Genomic DNA, 24,027 nt, shown 5'->3' on the forward strand with positions numbered 1-24,027 from the left:
GCAGTGCCACAAACTGATCACCTCCATGCCACGCCGAATTGAGGGAGTAATTAAAGCAAAAGCAGTCCCTACCAAGTTTTGAATACATGTACAGTAAATTAACATACTTTCTGGAAGGCCAACAATTCACTAAAAATGTTTTTTATTGGTCTTATGAAGTATTCAAATTTGTTGAGATAGTGAATTGGTGAGTTTTTGTTAAATCTGAGCCAACATCATCACAATTAAAAGAACCAAAGACTTAAACTACTTCAGTATGTGAGCACTGAATTTATTTAATATACGAGTTTCACATTTTGAGTTGAATTACTGAAATAAATGAACTTTTCCACGACATTCTAATTTATTGAGATGCACCTGTATTTAGTAATAGTGGCAGTGCCGCATAATAGCACAAACAAACAGAATGTAATTCTTTTCGTTAATTTTATATCTACTTTTTTAATGTATCCTGTAGTGAATGAAATTTCCTCAGACATAGTCCAAAGTAAAACTTTTTCAACCAATCGCTACCTATAGACTTCAATGGGAGGAACCTGTTTCATGAATGCAAGTTTGTGTGTACTAACCTCCTTGTTCATATCTAATGGCAGTCAGGTAAACCTATTGTTATTACCCAGTGCAATGCTGTGTAAATTACTTCAACTAAAATGTCCGACAATAACACTATTGAATGTGAGTAAATGCATTCAGGGAAGCTGAATCAGAGGTGAAAAGGGAAAAACGATAATGAATGTTTTTCTTAAGAAAGCCTTGATTTGCTGACCACATATTCATTGACGAGCAGAATTTGTAAAGAGGATGGGGTGTGTATGTGTGGGTTTGTGTGTAGGTTATGTGGTGGTGGTAATGTTGTGTGGGGGTTTCAGAGCAGGAAAAGCTCTCTCTGTCAGCACTTTTTTAGTAGTCACACACTGGAGCTGACCGCTGTTGACTCCGTCTGTCTGACCAGCACCGACCAGAACAGAGTGCTTCAATTCAGGGAAACAGCGTCATTGTATTATACAGAAAGAGAGTCAGCATCATAACATGCTCGCTGGAGGGAGCTCACAGATTTGGGCAGAAAAGTGGAAATATATGTGTGAACTTACATTGCAGATTGCACTATGTACTAGGGGTTCAGTGGAAAAGTAAGTAGAAAAATTTAAAAAATGTATAAAAACAAGTAAAACTATAAATACAAATTAAGTTAAAATTTCCTTAATTTGACATATAATGTTGAAAATAATGTTCTTCTCTTAGTGAGATAATAGAGAGCTCCCTCATGACTTAATACTATATTTATATAATTATATATAAAATATATAAATAAAATAATATAAATGATTTTTTTTGCACAATTTGACATTATTATTATTATTATTAAGTATGGTTTTATTTTACAAAAATATGTGTCAACTTACATAGCAGTTGTCATTACTTTTATGAAAATGTTAATCATTTTAAATACAAAGACAATACAAATAAATTATTATTTACATAATGTTATTTTTATTATGTAAAATTGTTACTCTGGCAGTGAGACCACAGAGCTCCCTCATTTCTGTCCCCTTCGTTGTTTATATATATTTATGATAGATAAATGATCAAAAATAATTTATTACAGTTTACATAATTTGACAATAGTATTGTTTCTTGTTTCTAAAGACTAGTTGGATATCATGAGATTTATCAAATTTATTTTACTTTTTGGCAATCTTTATTATTTTAGTTTTTTCTTTAGATTATATACTAACAGTAAAAATATCTTTACATTGAATATACAAACTTATGATATTTTACTGGTCTAAATATATATTTATACACACACACATTATATGGTATATACTTTTTAAATTAAATGTATACTTTGGCATTATTTATATTGTTTTTAACATAAATGGCCCAAATTTTTGTTGGTAGTATGTAATGCTCTGGGATAATAACAGAGATAGAGAGAGAGAAAGAGAGAGAGATCCATCCTTATCCAACATCCTGACTCAAGTCTCTTCCTCTCACACTGGAGAGTTTCCGAGTATTGTTCCTCTGACAGCATATTGTTCCTCTGAGAGTGAGGGCACAGAGCACTCCCTCGTCACTTTACCCTACGCTCACCCATAGAGTCCAGTCCACACACATATTTAACATAGCTCACACACACATGCACTTATTCAAATCCATTCAAACACATTGACTTAAATAATAAACCTATCCACACATGCATTCGTCAACACAAAATGACTTTGTCTCCCACAAATGTCCCACAGCTCAGGTATCATGTTTATATAATTTAAAGCCTTTTACAATTGTGCTGTATTTAATTTCACTACAGTTAAAAAAACTGGTTGTTAAAGTTTGATAGGGCCTTCATAGTTGTTAATTACTTTGTTTTTGTGGCCTTGATGAAGATGGTGGCCAAAGTTCAAGTAAGATGGGTCAGATCGCTCTCTGGATCCCTTCTTGCACATTCTACCAGCCATAAATGCTGATATTGCTGCTGATTTTCTGCTTGACGCAGCAAAGCCTCAGCACAACCTTTGTAGTCAAGTGATCAAGGACTGGGGTCATTGCACTCATATTTTCAGCCTATATGGCACAGGCTTCTTGCTGACATTCACTCATGAAGAAGTCAATATAGGTCAGTTCCATCACACATTAAGGAAGCTTTGCTCAGACCGCAAGCACGTGTATTGAATTATGATGAATATAGGAATCGCAAACCAAGCATTCTCTGTTTCTGCATCACTTCTGCTTTTTTTTTTTTATAAACTGCTTGTTGTGGATATTTGTTAAAAGTAACACTGATGGTTGGTTGATAGTCGGTGTTTCCTTGCTTGAGTTCAGTGAGTCACGCGTTGTGATGGAGAATCTGATTCATTAATTCAGTGACAGTTTTGCAACTGGTAACAAGAAAGCACGAAGCCTACTAGAGCTTACACAAGTAGTCATGAAACACTGTAAAAGTGGACAAAAAGAGAATGAGAGATTGTGGCCTAGTGGTTAGTACACGTTCAGACAGACCTGATGCTTATGCAGGTTTGAATCTGGCTTATTTTGCAATCTGATTATCTCTCTCCTCTTGATAATTTAATGTCCCTTCCCTGTGGTTTCTGCCAAAAAAGTGGCCAAAAATGCATAAATTATGGTGCTGCTTAATCATTTTACGTTAATTTGCATGGATTTTTCAGCTTCCCAAAACATTTGGTTTTCTGTTATTTATTCTACATTGCAAAATGTACATTTATCTAAAATATCTTGCAAATATGTTTCCCGTAAATACATTTACACACAAAAAAAGGTTGGTGTTCATAAGTTTAAATTAAAAGAAAAAAATTGGTAAGAAATATTTTGAAATATGTATGTACATTAAAACAATAATATTTTAAAATATTATTAAAGGGGTCATATGATGCGATTTAAATTTAAATTTTCCTTTCTCTTTGGATTGTTACAAGCTCGTGGTGCATAAAGAAGATCTGTAGAGTTGCAAAGACTAAAATCTCAAATCCAAAGTGATATTCTTCATAGAAGATAAGACTTGTCCGCACCTCCCTAAACTGGCTTGTTCAAACACACCTCCACATCTCTACGTCATTATGTGGGAAGATTTGCACAACACTGCCCAGATGTTCTAGCAAAGAAAGAAGGTGTACCTTTTGTTCTCATTGTAGTATTGTTGTTGATGCTGTGTGTTCCACTGTGAAATCAAAACTACGTTGTTTGGCCTTCTAAAAGTGGACAATAACAGCTTCTTTATGCCTGGTGCTGATCCGTGCTGGTCACTGAAGAAATATATCAACTTTGCACTGTGGATCGCCAGATCGGCTTTCACCGTGGACGAAGCGGAGTCCAGCCCGGGGTCGTCACATGTGGTTGCCGCAAGCCCAACAGATGCTCCTTCGTAAAATCGCTCAAAAGAGGACACGACTAGAAATCATGTTTATATCATGTTTATAATGGCTTTTATGTTTATGTCTCGTCTCTCCGGCCAGAGATGACAAATCACTCAAACGGTAGCAGACAAATGTATACCCCACATGTATAGAACGAGGGGTTAAACAGGGTAGACCAGTTAGTGTGTATGTGTGTATCTGGCATAATGGAGAAAACAAGTGTGTGATGAATGGTGTGTGTGTGTGTGTTAGAGGTACTGTAAAGTGATTGTTTGAGTGTGTGTGCTGTTAAATACTTTTTCTGGGAGGTCTGTGAATCATCTTAGCTGTGGTAGATGAAAGGTGTCAACCCACTCAGGTCACTGCAGCAGTTTCATAAATACGCACGCTATTCTTTTGCCTCACACAGCAAAAAAAAAAAACAGCAGCTCCCTCCTCCCTCATACAGCACCCCATTCATTCCCTCCTTCTCCCCCCATGGCTGGCCTGATCCCTTTCATGTGGCCTGGCTTACTGCCCCCTCTGACTGACAGAGAGGAAGAAGAGGAAAAAAAGGGATGGATGGAGCAGTTGAAACTCCAGCAGACAGGATAAAGCCCAGTGATTACGTTTTTTAACTGTCTGAAGTTATTCATCTGATTAGCAAACACTCTCTGCAAACTGAATCAGCAGAATCACAGTCAGACAGACTGTCTGAGAGAGCTAGACAGTGATCTATCTATCCATCCATCCATCCGTCTGTTTATAATTATGGTGGCAGATGGTTTCGCTAACATGGGGGTCCAAACCAGATTTAACACACTGGCTAATTAAAGCTCATTAGTTCCAGGTCAGAGGGAAAGATAAACAACACCTATAACTGACTTGCAAACAACTGGCCATCATATTAGTAATAAAAAATGATGCCATCCAGGACAGGATTTTCCCTGTTTTTGACCAACCACTGAGCATGCTAAACACATACTTGAATGATTATAATAATCTTAATGCTGACTGTATAATCAGTCTGCCACAGTTCCTGTCAGGTTCTGTTATTATGATACTCTAAACACAGGACAGACCTCTGGAAGAACGGATTTTGTTTTTTATTTCTTACACTTCCATTTGAGCATGGTTAAGTATGCACAATATGTTGTATTGTGTTTTTTATCGGTGAATGGCTACAAGTTAATAATCAGATGACCCAGATCTTTCACACACAATCTATAAAAAATATTGTAGTAAAGTTAAGGTTGAAAGTAGGGAGAAGACTACAGCATACTGAATGACTAATAACAAAAAAAGAGGATGGCATGTTTATTGGATTCAGTGTAATGCACTCAAATTGCCATTTGGAGCAGATCATAACTCTTAACAATAAAACCTAGCTATAAAAAAATATTATTAATTCTGTACTGTGCTGATTGCAAATTCTGAGCAGAATCTGTCACACTCCCCTCTACTGGGCATGTTAAAGGATTAGTTTACTTCCAGAATAAAAATATCCAGAATACAAATATGTGCATTTGTGGGGGTTTTTTTTTAAAATGGCTTATCGTTTCACTAGATAAAAAACGTATTCCTCGGCTGGGATTGTGTAAAGCCTTTGAAACTCCAATTTGGATCTTCAACTGGTTGGCCAACATTTAAGTCCATTATTTGAAGAAAAATCCTGGAATGTTTTCCTCAAAAATCTTGACTGAAGACATGAACATCTTGGATGACATGTGGCTGAGTAAATTATCAGGATTTTTTTTTTTCTGAAAGAAGCTAATCCTTTAAAAGGTATTGAAGTACATAAACACACTTACTCTCCTTCTTTCCTTCATTCCTTCTCTGGAGATTCTGGGAAGTGCATTTCGGTGAGAGGCCTTCAAAGTTCCAGCTAAATGATGGTTACGGATGTTTTGACCACATCAGTATTTCACAATGACAGAGTTTCCACTGTGGCATATCTAGCCTGTGCTTCTGATGGTGCTTAACGGGAAGATGCAGCTCTCTTCTTTGTTTTGTTTCAGTTTTCTTTCAGTGAAAACCCCAGGAGCTACTTTCAGTTCTTCATCTCTCTCGGTTGATTGCAGTATTGTTATTGTGATATTAAGATGTATTCATTTATAAGGCAGAAAACAAAACAGATCACTCAATAAAGGGAAAACGGAGAAATTAACAGAAAAAAAATGATGGTTTGTTTTGTGCAGAATGGAATACTAGCATACTTCATTTCATACACTGAACAATGTCTTCAATTTTTTTTACAAAATGTTTGTTTTCAAAAATTATATAGGTAATTTAGGAAATTTGCATACTTCAAAAGTACTTTATACTTCAACACACTTCAAGTGTACATACTGCAGAAAGTTTAGTATGCCAGGGAGTGTAGTATAGTTGTACACTACATTTCAAATGTAATTTAAAAAAAATAAATTAATACTTTAATTTAACAAAGGACACATTAAATAGATAAAAAAATGACAATATACATTACAAAACATTTCAAAGAAAAGCTTTTATATTTTTTTAAGAACCCTGAAAGAAAATGTTATCAGTGTTTTTAAAAGATGTTTCTTGAACACCTTCAGCATATTAGAAAATTCAGCCTACCAGCAGACAAATAAAGTACATTTCAAAATATTTTTAAATAGAAAACAGATATTTTAAGCTCCAATAATATTTGACAATATTACAAGTTTTTCTTTATTTTTGAATGCATAAAACATCTAGAACTGACTTTGCTGACTCCAAACATTTGATCCAAACTTTTCGGGTTGTGTTAGATTGTGTTGATTTCTTGTGAAATTGGTTTTAAAAAGAAAGTAAAAAGCATACTGAAAATGACAATGCAGTGTCGTGGCAACAAGGGGTCATAGATTCTTGAGAATGGCTCTGTGACGTAGACAATATTGAGTTTTTTTATCAGACAGCACTTCTGCAAATAACAACCTCCAGGAAGAACTTGTGTTGCCTGGCACGTCATAACACGGAGAGACACGCTACATTTGAAGGTTCCCTCCCAGCGCCCTCTAGCTCCAGCACGCTCTGCCTGCGTCAGCTCAGCTTATAACTCTTCTGGTGACGCTTGTGCAGCACAGCAAGCCAAAATCAGACCATAAATCTGCCAATACATACACAGAATGGACTAGACTCACATTTTCCTTATCCCTTAAGTTTTTGTGAGTGCGTTTGACAGTGAAGACATGATAGCTGTCTCGTCTGTCAGGTACAATGACGACAGGCACACAGAGTTGGGAGGCTGCAGGCAGGAAGTGGGAGATTTCCTGGAATGTGTGTTTTCCCCCCAAAGTGGTGCAATAACAGAACTCTCGTTACTCATGCTGATGTGCTCCATAGGCTCACAGGCCCTGTCTGTTCACTTGTGTGTGTTTACGTGTATTTGTGTGTGTGTGAGTCTACCACAGGAGGAGAGACTGACTGGAGACTGCAGTTGTACTCTAGGGAGGTTTAGAGTCAGAGTCAGTATGTCTCTATTGGTGTTGACAGGACAGATATCCTCAGCCCCCCCAGGGGTCTAAACATGCTCCTTATGATTTCCTATAAGCCTGTTTCTTAACTCCTCCACCCCCCCCCCCCACCCCCCCGCCTCCCCGCCTGAATCTAGACACCAGAAAAACACTCAACAGATCTTTTATTTTTTTTTTGCTGTGTAATTGTCTACAGGGATATTTCACCCAGAAATGGAAATTCTGTCATCATTTACAGATACATTTTGCTGCATTTAAATTCACTTTAAACACTCTTCTGACACTAGTTTAATATTTTTTTATTTTGTCTTTGAACAAGAATTTGAATTTTTGTACAGAAAATTCAAATAGGCAATTTATTTGAAACAGAAATCTTTTGTAACAACGTGAAAGAGTCTTTACTGTCACTTTTGACCAATCAAATGCATCCTTGCTTAAAAAGTATTCATTTTAAAAGAACTTAAAAAAGTAAAATAAATAAATAACAATTACTGACCCTAAGGCTGATGCAGGGCAACTTTTTGAGCAATGTTGCTGGGCAAATTATTTACTGTTTTTGATAGCATTCTGTGGCAGAAATAATAAAAATAAGCAGAAATGTAATCAAAGGATACAGTTTGTTTCCTTTAGAGACTGGCATGACTACTGCTGTAGTGGTGGTTGTGCACACACTATCTCTATCTATTCCCAAGGGATATAGCTGTGTATGAGATGATTGAGATCAGAGGTGTGTGTGCGTATGTGTGTGTGTCAGCCGGGTCAAGCCCAAGCGCCTGCCATTTGTCAGACCTTGTTGTCGTGCACTGCAATGACATCATTCCCTTTTGAAAGCAAACAGCTGTCCCCTGAGGGGGACCAAGAGGTCATGACCTCTCCCACTGCTTCTCCATGCTTCCCAGAACCCCTGAGGAGCAGCCGAGCAGAGGACACCCAGTCCGACCAGCCTGAGAACTGGAGCGGATCCCAGAGAATGAGGGTTTCCCCTCTGGAACCCCGCTGCCCTTGCTGACCAGCTTTCCCTGATCAGACCACTCCTCTGTATGTCCCTCATTAAACACACTCATTGAATTGTTATGACTGTAAGCAAGACACTGAGGATGATTTAGTTTGGTTTGAGGGAGTTGTCAGGGTTCTCCTGTGGTTACTTGCATGCACGTATACTAATACAATCTTGGTCCTGCATGGTTTGTAGAATATTAACCACAGTCTCAGAAATTAACCACAGGGAGTAACCTTAGCGCTTGACTAAATTCCACGTCAGTGGAAATTTCAGATTGAAAATTATTTGCTCTTGGACTATAGACTCAACAACATATTGGTTTTATATTGGAAAGTGCCTTCAGAAGCAGCCTTTAAGTGCTATACATATATAAAAAATAGTATTATTTATTATTGTTGACATTTCCATTAGGTTCTAACATAACATATTCTAAAAAGTTCTGATGTTCCCCAGAACAGCTTTTTGTAAGAGATCTTGATCAAAAAAAAAAAATTTTTTTTTATTAAACTAGTCCATTAACATTTACATAAAATATGCAGTATTTAAAGAAAAAAGTAACCTGAACACCTGTGATCAATTAAAAAATGTTGAACTACTGATTAATCAAGTAAATTTCTTTTAATGTTTTACAAGTTTCATTAGGTTAGGCTACTTTAGAGGAATACCGTAATTGGGTTTGAAAAGTCCTCCAGGCAGAAGGTTATTTTATACATACTATGCAATGATATAAACTTTAAATGTTTATGATTGAGCAGCTTTGCTTGTAAAATGTGTTTAGTTTGAGGGAGTACTCTTTGAATCTGCTTTATAAAACTAGCCCTTGAGATTTATGATCTCACCGCTAGACTTATTAAGATGGAAGTGATGGCCAGAAAGCATTCAACTGCTTTCTTTTGTGCTCCCCAGAAGTGTGGCTGTATGAACAATCACACTGATTCTCCATGGAGTCTTCATTGTTCTCTAGGAAGTGTATGTGTAGCTGGATGGCTAAGTGTAAATGTGAGAATGAATGGCAACGTGACACCTGTTAATTTCAACCTTGTCTCCACTGGGTTCAAACAATTGAAAAGCCAGACGTCCTGCACATAAGGGACATAATGGAAAATCCTTTTATCCAGACAATCCACTACAGCGTCAGCCTTCCTTATATTGTCTATGTGAGTTCAGTCATCCAGTCATATCAAAATCTTTCCATCTTGAGCCATATGACGTTGCTACTTCCATGTAATGGAAGTTGCAAGCAACAGATTGTTTCTTCTTTACTGTGACGTAGATCCAAGTGAAACAGATGTACAGTAGAGTGGGGACTTGGTTCAATCCACTGATTGTTGATTGGAGAGGCAGATCAGAATATGAACTTGAAGTAAAAAAAATGGCATGATCGGAGAATTCGAGTTTCACCAAAAGATCAAGTTATGATATAAAAAAATAAAAAGCAAGAAAAATGAAAGGAAGGAAGAGGAAGAAATTAAAATAAACATGCTTGGAGGAGAAAAGATCAATAACATGCATTCATAAAAAAATACAATTAAATAAAAATAATGGCATGATTTGTTTTTGTTTTTTCAATAAGCCATGATAATCAGTGTTTACATTACTTGTTTACTTAAAATCTTATCTTAATATTTTAATACTACTCACTATATTTGACAGCTACTTTCACCATGCACTTACACTGTATTGAAAAGAAAACAGCTTCAACATTTTGATAAACATCTTCTTTTCAAAATTACATTTTAACATTTAATAACATATTATTCTGGAGTCACGAGGGTGAATAGGTGATAGACTCATTTTTGCGTGCACCGTTCGTTCTCTGCCGTTTCTAAAAAGTTTCTTCAGTGTTAACGTTGATGTTCAGTTCTGATCTATGATGGTGTTCAAACGTTATTTAAAAAATGTACGCAGCATTCCAAAATAAAATGGAATAGAAAGCTAACTGCTACAGAGGGAGGGAGAGAGAGAGGGCAGTAGGCGGAGTTGTCGGGTGTCATTCTCTAAGCGGGGGTGGACTGCAGAGCCAGAGGGAGGGAGCGAGGGGGAGCAGCCGGAGGCTCCAGAGATCCGTGTCGGACTGAATGTGTGTGTGTGTGTGCGCGCGCCCGCCGTGGGAGGACAAATCACACAGGATAGCTCTGCGTACAGTATTTGAAAACATTGTACCCCTTTTTCCGGGACTTGGGCTATGTTCTAATGCCACTACTGGACGATGAGAGAGGCCCTCACCATGAAATTCGCTTGGAAAGCTAAAATGGTAAGAAGTCGCGTTTCGTTTGCCCATCACTGCACACTACTTGTTGATTTTGTGGCTTTCAGCTTCTAGAGGGAAAGACAGGGGAGAGGGAGGGGGGAAAGAGCTTGAAGTGGATGATAAAGAATAGTTTAGGAGGGGAAGGCGTCGTGGGGAATATCAATAATGTTTTTAAATGACATTTTACTGCAGTAATATATCGCACTCGTCTGTTTATGATCCACACGCTGACTTTGGATCTGAAAGTCTCCACGTAGGCGGCGGTTCCCGTTAGTTTCTCACTCTAGAAATACTTTTACTTTATGATGAACAGCCCTCAGGCTGCTGACGAAAACAAAGCGGACAGATGGGAATAAACCCACTTGTTATTGTTGTTAGCGGTGAGGGATTGTTTCTCAGTGACTTTGGGGTTGTGTTGTTTTTGAGTGCATGCTGTAGGGGGTAGAAATCGCCTCTGATTGGGATGATAACATGGTCAGCATCCTTTCATTGTTTGTTTACAGGATTTTAGGGACCTACACAGAGTCCTCAACTGTCCCACACATTTTAAATCCATTCGTTATAATACATTTTTCAGGGTTTTCATTATTGTTAAAAATAAAGTGTTTAAATAAAATGACCACATGAAGTCTCATAGAATGTTTTTATTGACAAAGTACTATAATTATTATTTTATCAGATATGTATTACATTTACACATTAGACGGATGCTTAATATGCATTCAAAGTATATTTTAATTCGTTTTTACGTTCTCTATGGAGTTGGCATAGGTCTTTATTAATAATATAATAATAGTTGTGCAGCAACTTTAAAATAAATTAAAATAAAAGCAATAAATGTTAATAAAATAAGTAATAAATAAGAAAAAGCCAGCGATAAAAATAGTAATAATAATTTATAATACAATAGAATTAAACGGAATAAAGTAATCTACTAAAACCTGATGATTAAAGCTAATAAACCTAACCTGAAAGAGCTCCCATCTTGGCCGCATGTGACCACAGTACTAGAACTCCTTTAAACACTTTTTTTTTTATTTCAGAGAAGAACTATTTTGTATCCTCAAATCTAGCCAAACCCTTTATAATATCTGCCTGTGCCGAGAGCAGGTTTTGGAAAACATTTCTTCCAGTACAGTGCATAGACTGTGGACTCGGCAGGGTCCGGGTAGGGGCTGTGCAGACCTCCTACCATTGTTTTTGAGTGCAGACTGCATGACTCATCCAGCTGAGTATTTCTCTGGACACACTGTACAGAAAACTGCCCGGGAATTACAGACAGACTGATCCACTTAATTCCAGTGACACTTACTCTTTCAGTCGCATTAAACTGCAGAAATAGTTTGGATGTGCTGCAATACTGAAAAGGCTCAGTATGGAGATGTTTGTAATGTCAGGGTTGATGACTTTGAAAGTAATGTATATATATGTACAATTTAGCACTGTACTAATACATATACATACCCATATAGCTAAATATTTAAGAACGGAGGGGACCGAATAAAATCTTCATTGAAAAACCCACATTAGTCTTAGAGTCCTCAATGTGGTGATTAAACCTTTGTATACACACCAATCTTTTGTTTTGTTTTAGCTTTCCTGATATTCGGAAATACTCTTTTGTACCCAAGAGAGCTGGATAGACTTGTTGGACCTATTAAGCAGGGCCTTGGATGAATTCACATGGAAAAACAAACTTTCACAGTAATCCAAGGACAGGTCCATGATGCCACACTGCAGCCAGACTTTTTGGGGAAAAGTCTGGTGAAATCGTTAGTAAAACAGCAATATTTCACAAAATTCATTTTGGGTGCATTTTTGTTGTGTATGCATAAAGGCAAGCAGTTTATTAAATATATAAACATGTGTGTTTATTTCAAGTCTTCCCACAGTCTCTTGAATATGCACTGCAAAATACATAAATAAATAAAATACAATTAATTAAAATGAAACAAATAAATAAAATAAATCTTTTTATTTATTTATTTTATTTAATTTTTTTAATGAAACGTCTTAATTTCTTACGAGATAGCATAACATGCTAACAGTTGTTTTCAGACTAACACTAGTCTTCACACTAGGGTTTCGAGTATCACTGCTCTTCTTTATTCTTATTGACTGAAGTGGGCAGAATTTATTGATATTCTCTCTCTGACAGTTTGATATGAACATTAAGCTGTGCACAGCCTGAAAGGCTCCACTCGCCCAGACACTAAATGTTGGTCATCCCATTATACTGTTTGTATTTGTATGTGCGTGTCTGACTGAGAATGCCTATGTGTGTGTTATGTTTATGTTTACACACTTCTCTAAGTTTGGTTTTTGGACTCTGAGGCTTGATGGAGAAATCCTTCACTGTTAAGAGTCTGTAAAAGCTCTTAGATTGATTTTTTTTAACTCCATGCCAGCTCTGATCTCATTTCTCCTCCCTCGCCCTCTCTGTCTCCTTCCTCCGAATGAGTTATCATTTTTTCTCCTCCACTCACCCCAATCATTTCTGTCAGTCTTTTGATACAAAAATTTAAAGCCAGAGTTCCTGTTTACGCCCGAGACCTATTGTTCCCCAGTTTTATGCCATGATATTCCAAATGGAGTAAAGTTGATTGTTTTCTCTCTCTGCAGAGCTCTGTGCAGGACTGGGGAGAGGAGGCTGAGGAAGGAGCCATATACAACGTGACGCTGAAGAGAGTCCAGATCCAGCAGGCGGCTAACAAAGGCGCAAGATGGCTGGGGGTGAGAGGAGGCCTTTGAATGCACTTCATGTCTTATTTAAAGAAACACTTTGACTGCCCATGCTGGGCCGGCCAGACAGTGGGGTATATTAAGGTTGACCTTGTAAAGCTTTTTATGGTTTACAGATGTATTTAGTTGTGGTGTTCTGGTCATTAGTCTTCATGGATGGCTGCAAGAAAACACATACAACTTTATATAGAGTTGTTTGTTTGGTAAAAGTTTGGTTAATGGGTTAATTCACCCCAAAAATGAAAAGAGCTGTCACATTTATTCACATTCATGTCATTCCAAACCTGTATTACTTTCTTACACACAAGAGATGATATTATAAAAATGTTGCACGTTTTCAACCAAAAATTTGCTGCATGAGTTTCAAGATATTTAATGATGGCATGCCGTTATGGCTCCCTTCCATATAACATTGGTGGATATGGTGTAATCTGTTGCTTTAACCTTGAATAACTTTTTCCATATTGTCAACTCCCTTCGGAATCAGCAGAAATCAGAAAACAAAGCACCTATGAGCTGATGTGATTTTTTTTACATTAAATGGTTATCGAGTGAAAACACAGTCAATTTAACGTGGAATCATTTCAGAAATATGACATTCATGATAGCGCTGATTTGAAACGGAAGTTGACTTTGCAGCTATAAAAATGTAAACACAGAAATTTGAAGAAAGCACATTTCTTACGTTTCAACATCAGTTAGATCCTTGTTTTAGAGAGGTCATGTACTGAATGTTTGACCTAGTTTTGGCGACTGCAGTTCAGTCACTTTATTTTTTGGACTAAAAGATTTTAGCATTCTTGCTTTTACAGTGACATACACCTTTCTGTGGCCTGCTTTTAAATAGCTTTTTTTGCGTGTGTGTGTGTGTGAACTGTATTTATTTATTTTTTCGAATAATGAAGAATTTTTAAGAAGTCTGCTGACTTTCCAGCATTTCTTGGAGAGGGAGGAGGAAGGTTGCTCTGATTAAAAACAGATTGGAGAGTTTCCTGTTGTAGCGTGCTTGCAGTACCAAGGTCTTCACTTGCCATTTTCTTCCCTGTTTATTTCTGCTTTTCTCCTTCTGTTTATCTGCACTACACTTAAATACGTACTTAAAAAAATGTACCTCATAAATAAAAAGTATTTTCCTTTGCTTTCCTAGGTGGAGGGTGACCGTTTGCCCCCAGGTCACACAGTTAGTCAGTTGGAGACATGTAAGATCAGGAGTATTCGGGCGGGGACACTGGAGCGCTTGGTAGAGACACTCCTCACAGCGTTCGGTGATAATGACCTGACCTACACCAGCATCTTCCTCTCCACGTACAGGACCTTTACTACTACACAGACTGTACTAGATTTGCTGCTGGACAGGTGTGTACACTTGTGTGCATGTTTTTGATTGGACACATCATAAATGTCAGGTGAAACCTGCGTGCATTTTGACTGGCTGTTTTGACTGTTCATGTTTGCGTGTATGCTTGGTGAAGATTTTGGTCAGATTTTGTGGTCATGCAGCTTAACAAGTAGAAAATGTCTATCTTGGTATTTATGTAAACACAGTCAGTTAAGTTGCATGAATGTAAACAGGTTATGCAAAACATTGGATGTGTGTGTAAATATGAGATCTACAAGGATCCCACAGTCTCGGAAGACATGGAAATACCTGGGAATTTCAAAAGTCTGATTTCTAGGGCTGGATAATTCATGAAAATAAATCAAAGTTAATGGACATTTCTATGGTCAATATAATATTTTTGCTAGGTACAGTATGTTTAGTTATGTTCTAATGAATTTCTTTCACTATTGGTTTTTATAAAAGCTATCTTTATAAAACTTTTTTTTTTTTTATCCATAACTAGTAATCTGGAAAAGTCACTGGAAAAATCATTATAAATAATTTGTCTGGAAATGTGGAAAACCTTGATCTAAATACCTGTATTTTATTTTTTTTATAATGGAAAATCACAATGTTTTTATCATAAAATGTGGGAACCGTAGATCTATGCATAAGTTTAAATGCATCTAAATACATTGTTTTTTTACATTTAATTTTCATAAAGATTGAATTTTTTATAAAGGAAAAATCATGGTGATTTATTTATCTGAAAATGTGGGAACCCTAGATCTATGCAATAAACTTCACAGTTTAAATGCATTTAAGTATTATTCTATCGTTTTTTTCCATACCTGATGTTTTATTTTTTTAATTGCTTGTTTTGAATTATTATTTTATTGTTTCAAAAATAAAATTAATTATGAGGGTTTTGTATATTAAAAAAAGAACTATATTGTAAAATAGAGATTAAAAATAATATGACCACTTTCACTTTTCTTTTTTTTCTGGGTAATTGTTCAGTGGTTACTGCCTTTCCTATTGGTCAGCATGCTCACAGGTTGGTTTCTCTCTTCTTTCTCAGGTATGGCAGTTTTGAGGATTGTGAGGGGGAGCGTAACCAGTGTCAGACTGGAGAGAGCAGAGCTGCTGTGAGAACGTGAGTTCTGTCATCAACTTGTTTATCTGTGCCACTGTATCAGCAGTGACTTCCGAGCAGCTCTTGTGTTTGTTGTTTCATTTCCATGGAAGCTTAAAAATAGAGGACAAACTCTGTGATATTTTGTGCATGCATGTGTGTGAGTTTGGAAGCAATTAGAAATGAAAGGGAACTGATGAACGATGGTGTTTGATTGCTGCATGAATCACAGTATTGCAGCTGAATTGTAGCATGAGAGATTCCCTCATTAGATTGCGCCATCTGGTTTTTTCTGGTTTGCACAAACATCTATTTGTTATTTTAATTTTTTTCCAGTGCTTTGGCCTCTACTCTAAGAGCCTGGTTGGATCTGTGTCCAGAGGACTTCCAGGAACCTCCATCATATCCGAGCTTGCATCGTGTGCTGGGTTTCCTGCAGAAGGCCTTGCCAGGCTCAGAGCCAATGCGGCGGGCTCAGAGTCTTCTAGAACAATTGCGTGTCCAGGCCAGCCTAGAGAATGAGACTGAAGGTAAGTCATATCCAGTTACTGTTAACTTCTTGCCTTTTTGTATATTCCTGCTTGTTCTGTCTTCAATGCATACCAAAACACCTGCTGTCCATTTGTTGCAGGAGGCTTTCAGTACAACAACCCTTTCTGCCTTGGGGAAAATGAAGAAGTGGAGATCGATTTGCAGGAGGACTTCTTCTCCTTTGAGCTTGACCTCGTAGCAGAGCAGCTGACTTATATGGATGCGGTGAGAGAGAGAAACCTAGATTAAATCAGTGCAATGGGAACATGAAATATTATTTTGCACATTCTTTGGTTCAAACTATGAAACATTTCCTTCTTTCTACAGCTGTTGTTTAAGAAGGTGGTCCCTCATCACTGTTTGGGTGCTATCTGGTCTCAGCGTGATAAAAAGGATGGCAAACAGACTGCGCCCACTATCCGTGCCACCATCACTCAGTTCAACGCGGTAACGGCGTGTGTGGTCAGCACCATCCTCCGTCAGAGGCAGATGCGCCCGCATTTGCGTGCTCGCATCATCCAGCGCTGGATTGACATTGCACAGGTGCGTAACCAAAAGCATACTCAAATACATGCTCATGACTTATGATTTGTTCACGTTTAAACTTGTTAACCCCAGGCTCATTAGAACTAAATCAGTCTGCAGCACTTTAGTGTTGAGTGACTTTCTAGTCTCATTTAGACCCATTTGTAAATGAAAATGTGTAAACATGGATTAACATGTTTTCAGGAGTGCCGTATTCGTAAGAACTTCTCGTCTCTGAGAGCCATACTATCAGCGCTGCAGTCCAACCCCATCTACAGACTCAAGAGAGTGTGGGCTTCAGTTTCCAAGTAGGTTCAGTCAATTAACAAGCCTGTCAGTCATTTCCTGATTTCAAAAAAAAAAAAATATATATATATATATTATATCGAATGGTAAAATTATTCAAACCCTTTTAATAATATTGACTGTTTACCTTTTGTGTCATGGTTGCTAGTAAAGTGTCTAAATGGATATAGACTACCAATCAGAAGTTAGGGATCACTTATTTTTTTATTTTGTAAGAAATGTATACTTTTGTTCAGCAAGGACACATTTATTTAATCAAAAATGACAATAAAGACATTAAACATTTTACAAAATATTTATTTTAAATAAGTGTTCTGTGCTATCAAAGGGTTTAGAAAAAGACAATATATCAAAGTTTCTACACTTGATTGAGCTGCACAACTATTTTCAACCGACAATAATAAGAAATATTATTGAGAATAATTTCTGAAGGATCATGTGACACTGAAGACTGGAGTAATGAGTCATTTTAAATTGTAATAATTTACAATCTTACTGTTTTTACTGTATTTTATCAAATAAATGCTGTCTTGGTGAATCTTGGTAAATGTTATCTAGGTGAATCAAACTTTCGAACAGTTGTGTATTCTGTAGTGTCTTTTTGGTATGGTATTAAGAATGACATGTTCATACTCTTTGGTTGTTTTTGTTCCACTCTGCTACATTAGAGATAGTATGCAGGTGTTTGAAGAGCTTTCCGATATTTTCTCCGACCAGAATAATTACCTTACAAGCAGGGAACTGCTAATGCGGGTGAGCTCACGCACACGTCTCTTTTTCTCAGTTCTGTTGTGTTTTCTCTTTGCACAGAGTCATTAAAGTTAGTGTTCACTTATAACTAGGCCAATGTGGAATATAAAAAAAAAGTTATCTATTGCATCATATGTTTGTGTTTTGATAATGCTTATTTATTACATTTTAGGCTTATTTGATGATGCTTTCAGCTACCAATAAGAGTGTATTATTCTCAACTCTATTTAACACACAAAAAAATGGAAGAAAATTCTTCCTGAGCCTATTAAAACTAATGATATCTCACTGATCTTAACAGGAGGGCACCTCAAAATTTGCCAGTCTGGACAGCTGTGCCAAAGATCACCAGAAAAGATCTCAAAAGAGACTGCAGTTACAGAAAGAGATGGTGAGTTAGTAAAAAATAAAAAATAAAAAATACCTGGGTCAATATGTAATTTGAAAATGAGTGAGAAGAGAAGAGAGTCATGTTACATTTAAGCTAACTTTTTTTTGTCTCCAGGGTGCCATGCAGGGAACGATCCCATACCTGGGGACATTTCTCACAGATTTGACCATGCTTGATACAGCACTGCCTGACCATGTTGAGGCGAGTCAGCTGCACACCCACCACACATTTCCAGACGAAAAAGATAACCTTATAAAGAATCATCTCTGATGTTATTGTTAACCTAACATTCCCAGTCTTCTGACATATTTGACCTTCTTTTGGATTGTTTCACAAGAACTTGAATCAGTTTTTTTCATGAGTAATATCATTAGGAGAATCTGGGCTAATGTCTCTTTATGTGCTTCACAGGGAGGACTGATTAATTTTGAAAAGCGACGCAGGGTAAGTACAACATTCTTTAATTTTCTGGACTTTATTATTGTCAAAACATCTGTTGAGTCTCTTATTCATGGCTATAGGAATTTCGATTTGTGGGAATGTTGAACAAAATCTCTCTTTGCAGGAGTTTGAAGTGATCGCTCAGATTAAGCTCCTGCAGTCTGCATGCAATAGTTACTGTCTGACCTCTGATCCCGCATTTCTGCGCTGGTTTAAAAGTCAGCCTCAGTACTCCGAGGAGGAGAGGTACACACATTTTTCCCACTCTGTACCCTTTTTTTCTCATCTAAAATTATGTAAGTCTTAAAGAGAATAATTCTCTCACATTTCCTGCAGCTATGCGCTGTCATGTGTGGTTGAAGGATTGGGAGACAACAGCCCAACATCACCAAAACCCCGCAAGAGTATGGTGAAGAGATTAAGCCTGTGAGTGACCTTAAACCTTAAAATCTTGACATCATGTTTTATTGTTAAAACCTCTTGAAATTAAAATGACACATTTGTGACTCAGTAGTCCGTGGCTGTTAGCTTTGAGGTCAATTATGCTAATATCCTCCAAAAAGTTACATTTTAAATTAAGATTTTAAATACATATGTGTTTTAAAAATATTTGGTAGTTTTACTGCATTTTTAATTTAAAGAATGAAAGCCTTGGTGCACATAAGAGCAGAATTTTACCAACCCCAAACTTTGAACGGTAATGCATGTTCAAAGAGGAACACAAAATCTTCAAATGTATTTAATGTCTCTTTTTTTTTTTTTTTTGTCCTCACTAGACTCTTCTCAGGATCTGATTCCATGAACGCAAGCTCTCCTGTGAAAGAGAGTCCTCGATCGCCTCCTACTGGCAGCTCTGGGGAGAGCATGGACTCGGTCAGTGTGTCTTCCAGTGACTCTAGTCCCTCAGAGAGTGAAGGCATGACACCCACACACTCTATAGACACTCATCTGAAGAAGGTACAAACATTTGAAATTCTAACAAAGTTATTGAAATAGTATTGTATTCAAATAATGTATTAAATGCACATCTGTTTGGTTTCCGTAGCTGTCCGAGTCTTCCTCTTGCACCTCTTTGCACTCCATGGACACCTCCTCCTCTTCTACAGCCAGCGCTTCCGTATCTCTGGCCTCCCCGACCTTGCCTGGGCCCCCTTGCATGCATCGGCGCTCGATCTCGTTGCTGCCCATGTCCCCAACATCACCTGGTTGTCTGCCTGCCTATAACACACAAGCTCAGGATGCATGCATAATCCGAGTAAGCCTTGAACAGGGAAACGGGAACCTCTACAAGAGTATCATGGTTAGTGAGGACTTGAATATTATTAATCTACTCTTGTGAGTGTGTTTAATCTATTCTTGCTTATACATCCATATTTAATGCATCCATTGTTTATATACTGGTCATTAGAGTATGATTAGTTACAGATAGATTACCAAGGGTTTTTATAGTAAACTAAAACCATTAAAAAAAACATTTCCTTCACATGAAATAATAAAAAATATATACTTGTCAAAACCAACATTTCACATTTTATTTTAGTGTTAACTTGATGTACTTACATTACTAAAACTAAAAAATAAATACATATTCATAAATGTGTTCCGAATCAGGCAGATACTCCTGTAAATATAATAAATACACTGGTTTTAAAACTGGTCTAGGAACTGGTCAAATAACATGATGTGAATTGTGATTTATTGTATTCTTTTAGCAGCCACAGATGTGATCAGAAAAAAAAACTAAAACTAAAAATGATCCACTTATAATTTTTGTGGTGTTTAAGTGTTTATCTCAGTCATATGGAGTTAATCTCTCATGCCTTGCAATGTACATAAGTTCAAAGAGTTGTGGAAATAATTTAAATTCAATAGTTAATTAGTATTATTGTTAATAATAATAATAATAGTGAATTTTAAATTTTTCAAATTATTAGAATTTTAAAAGGTTTCTCTTCAGGTTTATACATCAGCAGTAGGGGGAAAGTTATTATATAAAAATAAAATAAAAAACATTTCCAGATAATATTTTATTTATTTATTTTGGCTTTAGTAAAATTGCAACGTTTTAATTGAACCTTTTTAATGTGAAAACATGTTTTTAGAATCTAAAATGATAAAGAGTCATCATATTTAGAGGCACTAAATTAATAGAAGACTTTCTGCATCATTGTTTGAATGCAGCTGACCAGTCAAGACAAAACTCCAGCTGTGATCTCTCGAGCCATGGACAAACACAACCTGGAGGGTGAGCAGGCTGCTGACTACGAGCTGGTGCAGGTCATCTCTGAGGAGAGAGGTAGGATATAAAAATGTGTGTGTCTGGCACAGTTTGAAATCTTGGTGCTGGAAGATATAATCTGTTTAGGTTTGTTTTGGTGGAAAGCCAATATCACATTTGCAATCTTTTTTCCTCTTTCTCCAGAATTGGTCATCCCTGACAACGCCAACGTGTTTTACGCCATGAGCACATCTGCAAACTTTGACTTCCTGTTGCGTCTGCGTGGTTCTGAGGGGAGGCCGGTTCAGCTGCGCAGTCGTTGCAGCTCCACACTACCCCGCACACAGCAACGCTCCAGTCTGTCCGTCAGGCTCAGCAAGGTCATACTGTGACCTCTGACCTTTTGTTGGACCAGAAACTAGAAAATACTAGAAAATGGGCTTATAGACTATTTCAAGGAGAGTTTATTAACTTCAAATACATTTCAGAACTAATTTGGGCATCTCATGTTCTTCTATTTTGCCTTTTGAAATGAAAGGCTTATGTTAAATAGTAGCATGTGCCTCCTCCTCCCCATCTAGTCCACATGTACATAGTCACATCCCAACCTCCCTATTGCTGGATATTTTGCACATGTGCAGGAAAGTCTCCTGCTCCTTGTCAGTATTTGCATAAGAGCACATCTCTTCCTAGCCAAGAGGCCTACATGACTTCAATGAAAGAGGGAAATGAAATAAGCTGTGGGAAGAGCAAACTAACGACAACCATGTTGCCTTTATCAATGGTAATGATGGAACTCTTGCATCAGTATTGAAGATGATCTGCAGTAGCTGTGATTTCCTTTTCCTGTCCACTTGTGCACTGTGTGGACAGTGTGGACTGTATCCCTAGACTTAAATTGCTGAGACTGGCTCACTAAGAATCCATAGAATTGCATTTACTTTCCATCTTTAAAGGCAAAATTGAGAAAAGAGCAACTGTTTCTTCTAGAAATTATGAGTATCTCCTCATGCTGCCTTTCTTTTCTCTGCTTTTTCCACACATTTTATCTCTATTTCTGGGTTTCTCATATTGTGAGCTGTGTGACGAATGCAGAAAATAAGCGTTCTGATTGGTTCCTGCTTGGTTTTATCAAGTCTGTGGTGTTTCCTTTCACGATTGGATCCATGTTGTGTCTTTAAAGGTGTGGTCACACTGCACTGATGATGGGTTTCTGTTCAGAAACCTGGATTGAGCTGCCTTCCTCACTGAAATATTGCACTTGCTATAGAGTGGGCGGAGTCAATAGGTGTGTACTAAAAAGAGCACTTGGTCCACTTTTTGAAGCTTCCCTCTCTTCGGTCTTCATGCAATGCTATATTAATAATATACTTTTTCTTTATTTTTGTATACATATGTTTTTGTAAGAGACAAAAAAAGATTTAAAAAGATTTTGTTTACTAAAATAAAAAATGTATAAAATAAAAAGCTGTGAAATATGAGTGTGTATAGTAAAGTGAGCATTTAAACAAGTTAGACATTTCCATAAACCAGCACAATAATTCATACTCATTGTGCCCCCGTCACCCTATAAGATGTTTTTTAGAGCATTTGAGACATGTTACTTTTGTGCAGCCGGTGAATATCTCAAAAACTTGTTTAACACTAAAGCAAATAGTTTTACACTGAGGCATTTTAACACCAAGTAGTTTCTAAAAGCTTATGGAATTTTTGCCTTAATCATTTTTGTCTCTATTTAATTGCCATCATTTTGTTAATATGTAATTCAATAATCATTAGTTAGCCCTGACTCCTGGTAATATGCCAAGAGATGTACTACAGAATGTGCCAAACGTGCCCTTTCTTGCCTTTTGTTCTCTCACAATTAAGACACTTATTTTTGTTACAATGAACACGTAAGGCTTTGATGTCAGTTTTTTAGCAAGGTAAAATTGTAGTGTTTTAACAGTAAATTGTCAATTCCAATTTATTCAGCACTTGTGAATTTACTCAATTCTTTATTTTGAATATTTCCTCACTACCAAAGAATTGTCTGTTTATGGACAGTCAGTGAATAAATTATTATCATGATGATGATTTGTAATTTGAATAATGCTTTTCATGAATTAAATGGAGACTCTGAAAGTACTGTGAATGTTGACTGACATTGACTTTGCTTGCATCACACCTAAAATAACATAAGCAAATGACAAGAATGATTTATTCATTCAAAGGCTTGTCTTTCAATTAACTGCTTCAGTGTTATTGTTACATAAAACTAAAAATTGGGTAACATTATATATCAAAGGGAACATTAACTAAGATTAATAAATGTTTTTTTCATTGTTAGTCACGTTAACTTAAATTGTTTAACTGATGTTGACAAATGGAAACCTTAAAGTGTTACCAAAAATAGTTTTTGCTATTTAAAATAAAGTAAATATAAATATTAGATGAGAAAACATAAATGTAAAATATGAAAAAAAATGAAACAAAATGTAGAAATGTTGCCTATATACTAAGTTAAAGAGAACTAAAGCAATAGAGCATTTTTTTGATGTAAATAAAAATGACGAAAGAACATCGGAAAATTACTAATGCTTAAAATAAAAATTTAAATGAAAATTATAAAAATAAAAGCTAATTAAAAATACTAAGAAAATGTGCAATAGTAGTATATAATTAATACTTCAATAATATTGTGTTTTTGCATAGATTACTCAAGTCAATACTTCTCGAGGTGGCTGCTTTGACCAATGTATGCTACACGTCACCACAGCATCAAACATCACCATTATCTCATGATTAGCAGAAGTGTAGACATATCTTCATGAGATTCCATATCTTATCTTGTTAGGCTTTCATCAGAGTTGCAACCATCATTGACATGGAGGAACAGGACTGGATTATGGACCAAATGCCTGGACATCAAAAAACTCCATACACTTGATCACATCCACTATCATATTGCTTCTTTCACCTCAGATGAACTCAAAAAGTGATAATACTTTAATGATAACTGGTAAACTGCCACAGTCTTTATCAGAACCTTGATAAGCCTGGTATAAAGGTCCAAAATATTGAGACTAAGTAGCTCATTAACAGTA

General features: G+C 36.6%; 1 protein-coding gene and 1 long non-coding RNA gene across 3 annotated transcripts in view; one reads left to right on the forward strand and one right to left on the reverse strand.

Moving 5' to 3' along the window:
- The window catches only part of LOC128018784 (uncharacterized), a 21,095-nt gene extending 14,201 nt beyond the window's left edge, over positions 1-6,894 (reverse strand). Inside the window, exon 1 of the long non-coding RNA XR_008184982.1 lies at positions 5,663-6,894. This is a non-coding gene — a long non-coding RNA (uncharacterized LOC128018784). The remainder of the gene's footprint in view (positions 1-5,662) is intronic.
- LOC128018780 (ral guanine nucleotide dissociation stimulator-like 1) overlaps positions 1-23,075 on the forward strand; it is a 24,864-nt gene extending 1,789 nt beyond the window's left edge. The window contains exons 1-18 of one of the 2 annotated variants that reach the window (XM_052604535.1): positions 10,345-10,584; positions 13,204-13,314; positions 14,471-14,679; positions 15,726-15,800; positions 16,116-16,309; positions 16,411-16,535; positions 16,638-16,853; positions 17,040-17,143; positions 17,810-17,894; positions 18,193-18,282; positions 18,397-18,487; positions 18,698-18,726; positions 18,848-18,969; positions 19,060-19,149; positions 19,500-19,680; positions 19,769-20,023; positions 20,905-21,019; positions 21,146-23,075. In XM_052604535.1, coding sequence (XP_052460495.1) covers positions 10,540-10,584; positions 13,204-13,314; positions 14,471-14,679; positions 15,726-15,800; positions 16,116-16,309; positions 16,411-16,535; positions 16,638-16,853; positions 17,040-17,143; positions 17,810-17,894; positions 18,193-18,282; positions 18,397-18,487; positions 18,698-18,726; positions 18,848-18,969; positions 19,060-19,149; positions 19,500-19,680; positions 19,769-20,023; positions 20,905-21,019; positions 21,146-21,333 — 2,325 coding nt within the window. In that variant the 5' untranslated portion in view covers positions 10,345-10,539 and the 3' untranslated portion in view covers positions 21,334-23,075. Of the gene's footprint in view, positions 1-10,344; positions 10,585-13,203; positions 13,315-14,470; positions 14,680-15,725; positions 15,801-16,115; positions 16,310-16,410; positions 16,536-16,637; positions 16,854-17,039; positions 17,144-17,809; positions 17,895-18,192; positions 18,283-18,396; positions 18,488-18,697; positions 18,727-18,847; positions 18,970-19,059; positions 19,150-19,499; positions 19,681-19,768; positions 20,024-20,904; positions 21,020-21,145 lie in introns of those variants that run through there. The other variant, XM_052604534.1, reaches the window with a different exon arrangement.
- Positions 23,076-24,027: the final 952 nt, after the last annotated feature.

This window comes from Carassius gibelio, chromosome A8, assembly GCF_023724105.1.
Source record: "Carassius gibelio isolate Cgi1373 ecotype wild population from Czech Republic chromosome A8, carGib1.2-hapl.c, whole genome shotgun sequence".
In the NCBI taxonomy this organism is placed as follows: domain Eukaryota; kingdom Metazoa; phylum Chordata; class Actinopteri; order Cypriniformes; family Cyprinidae; genus Carassius; species Carassius gibelio.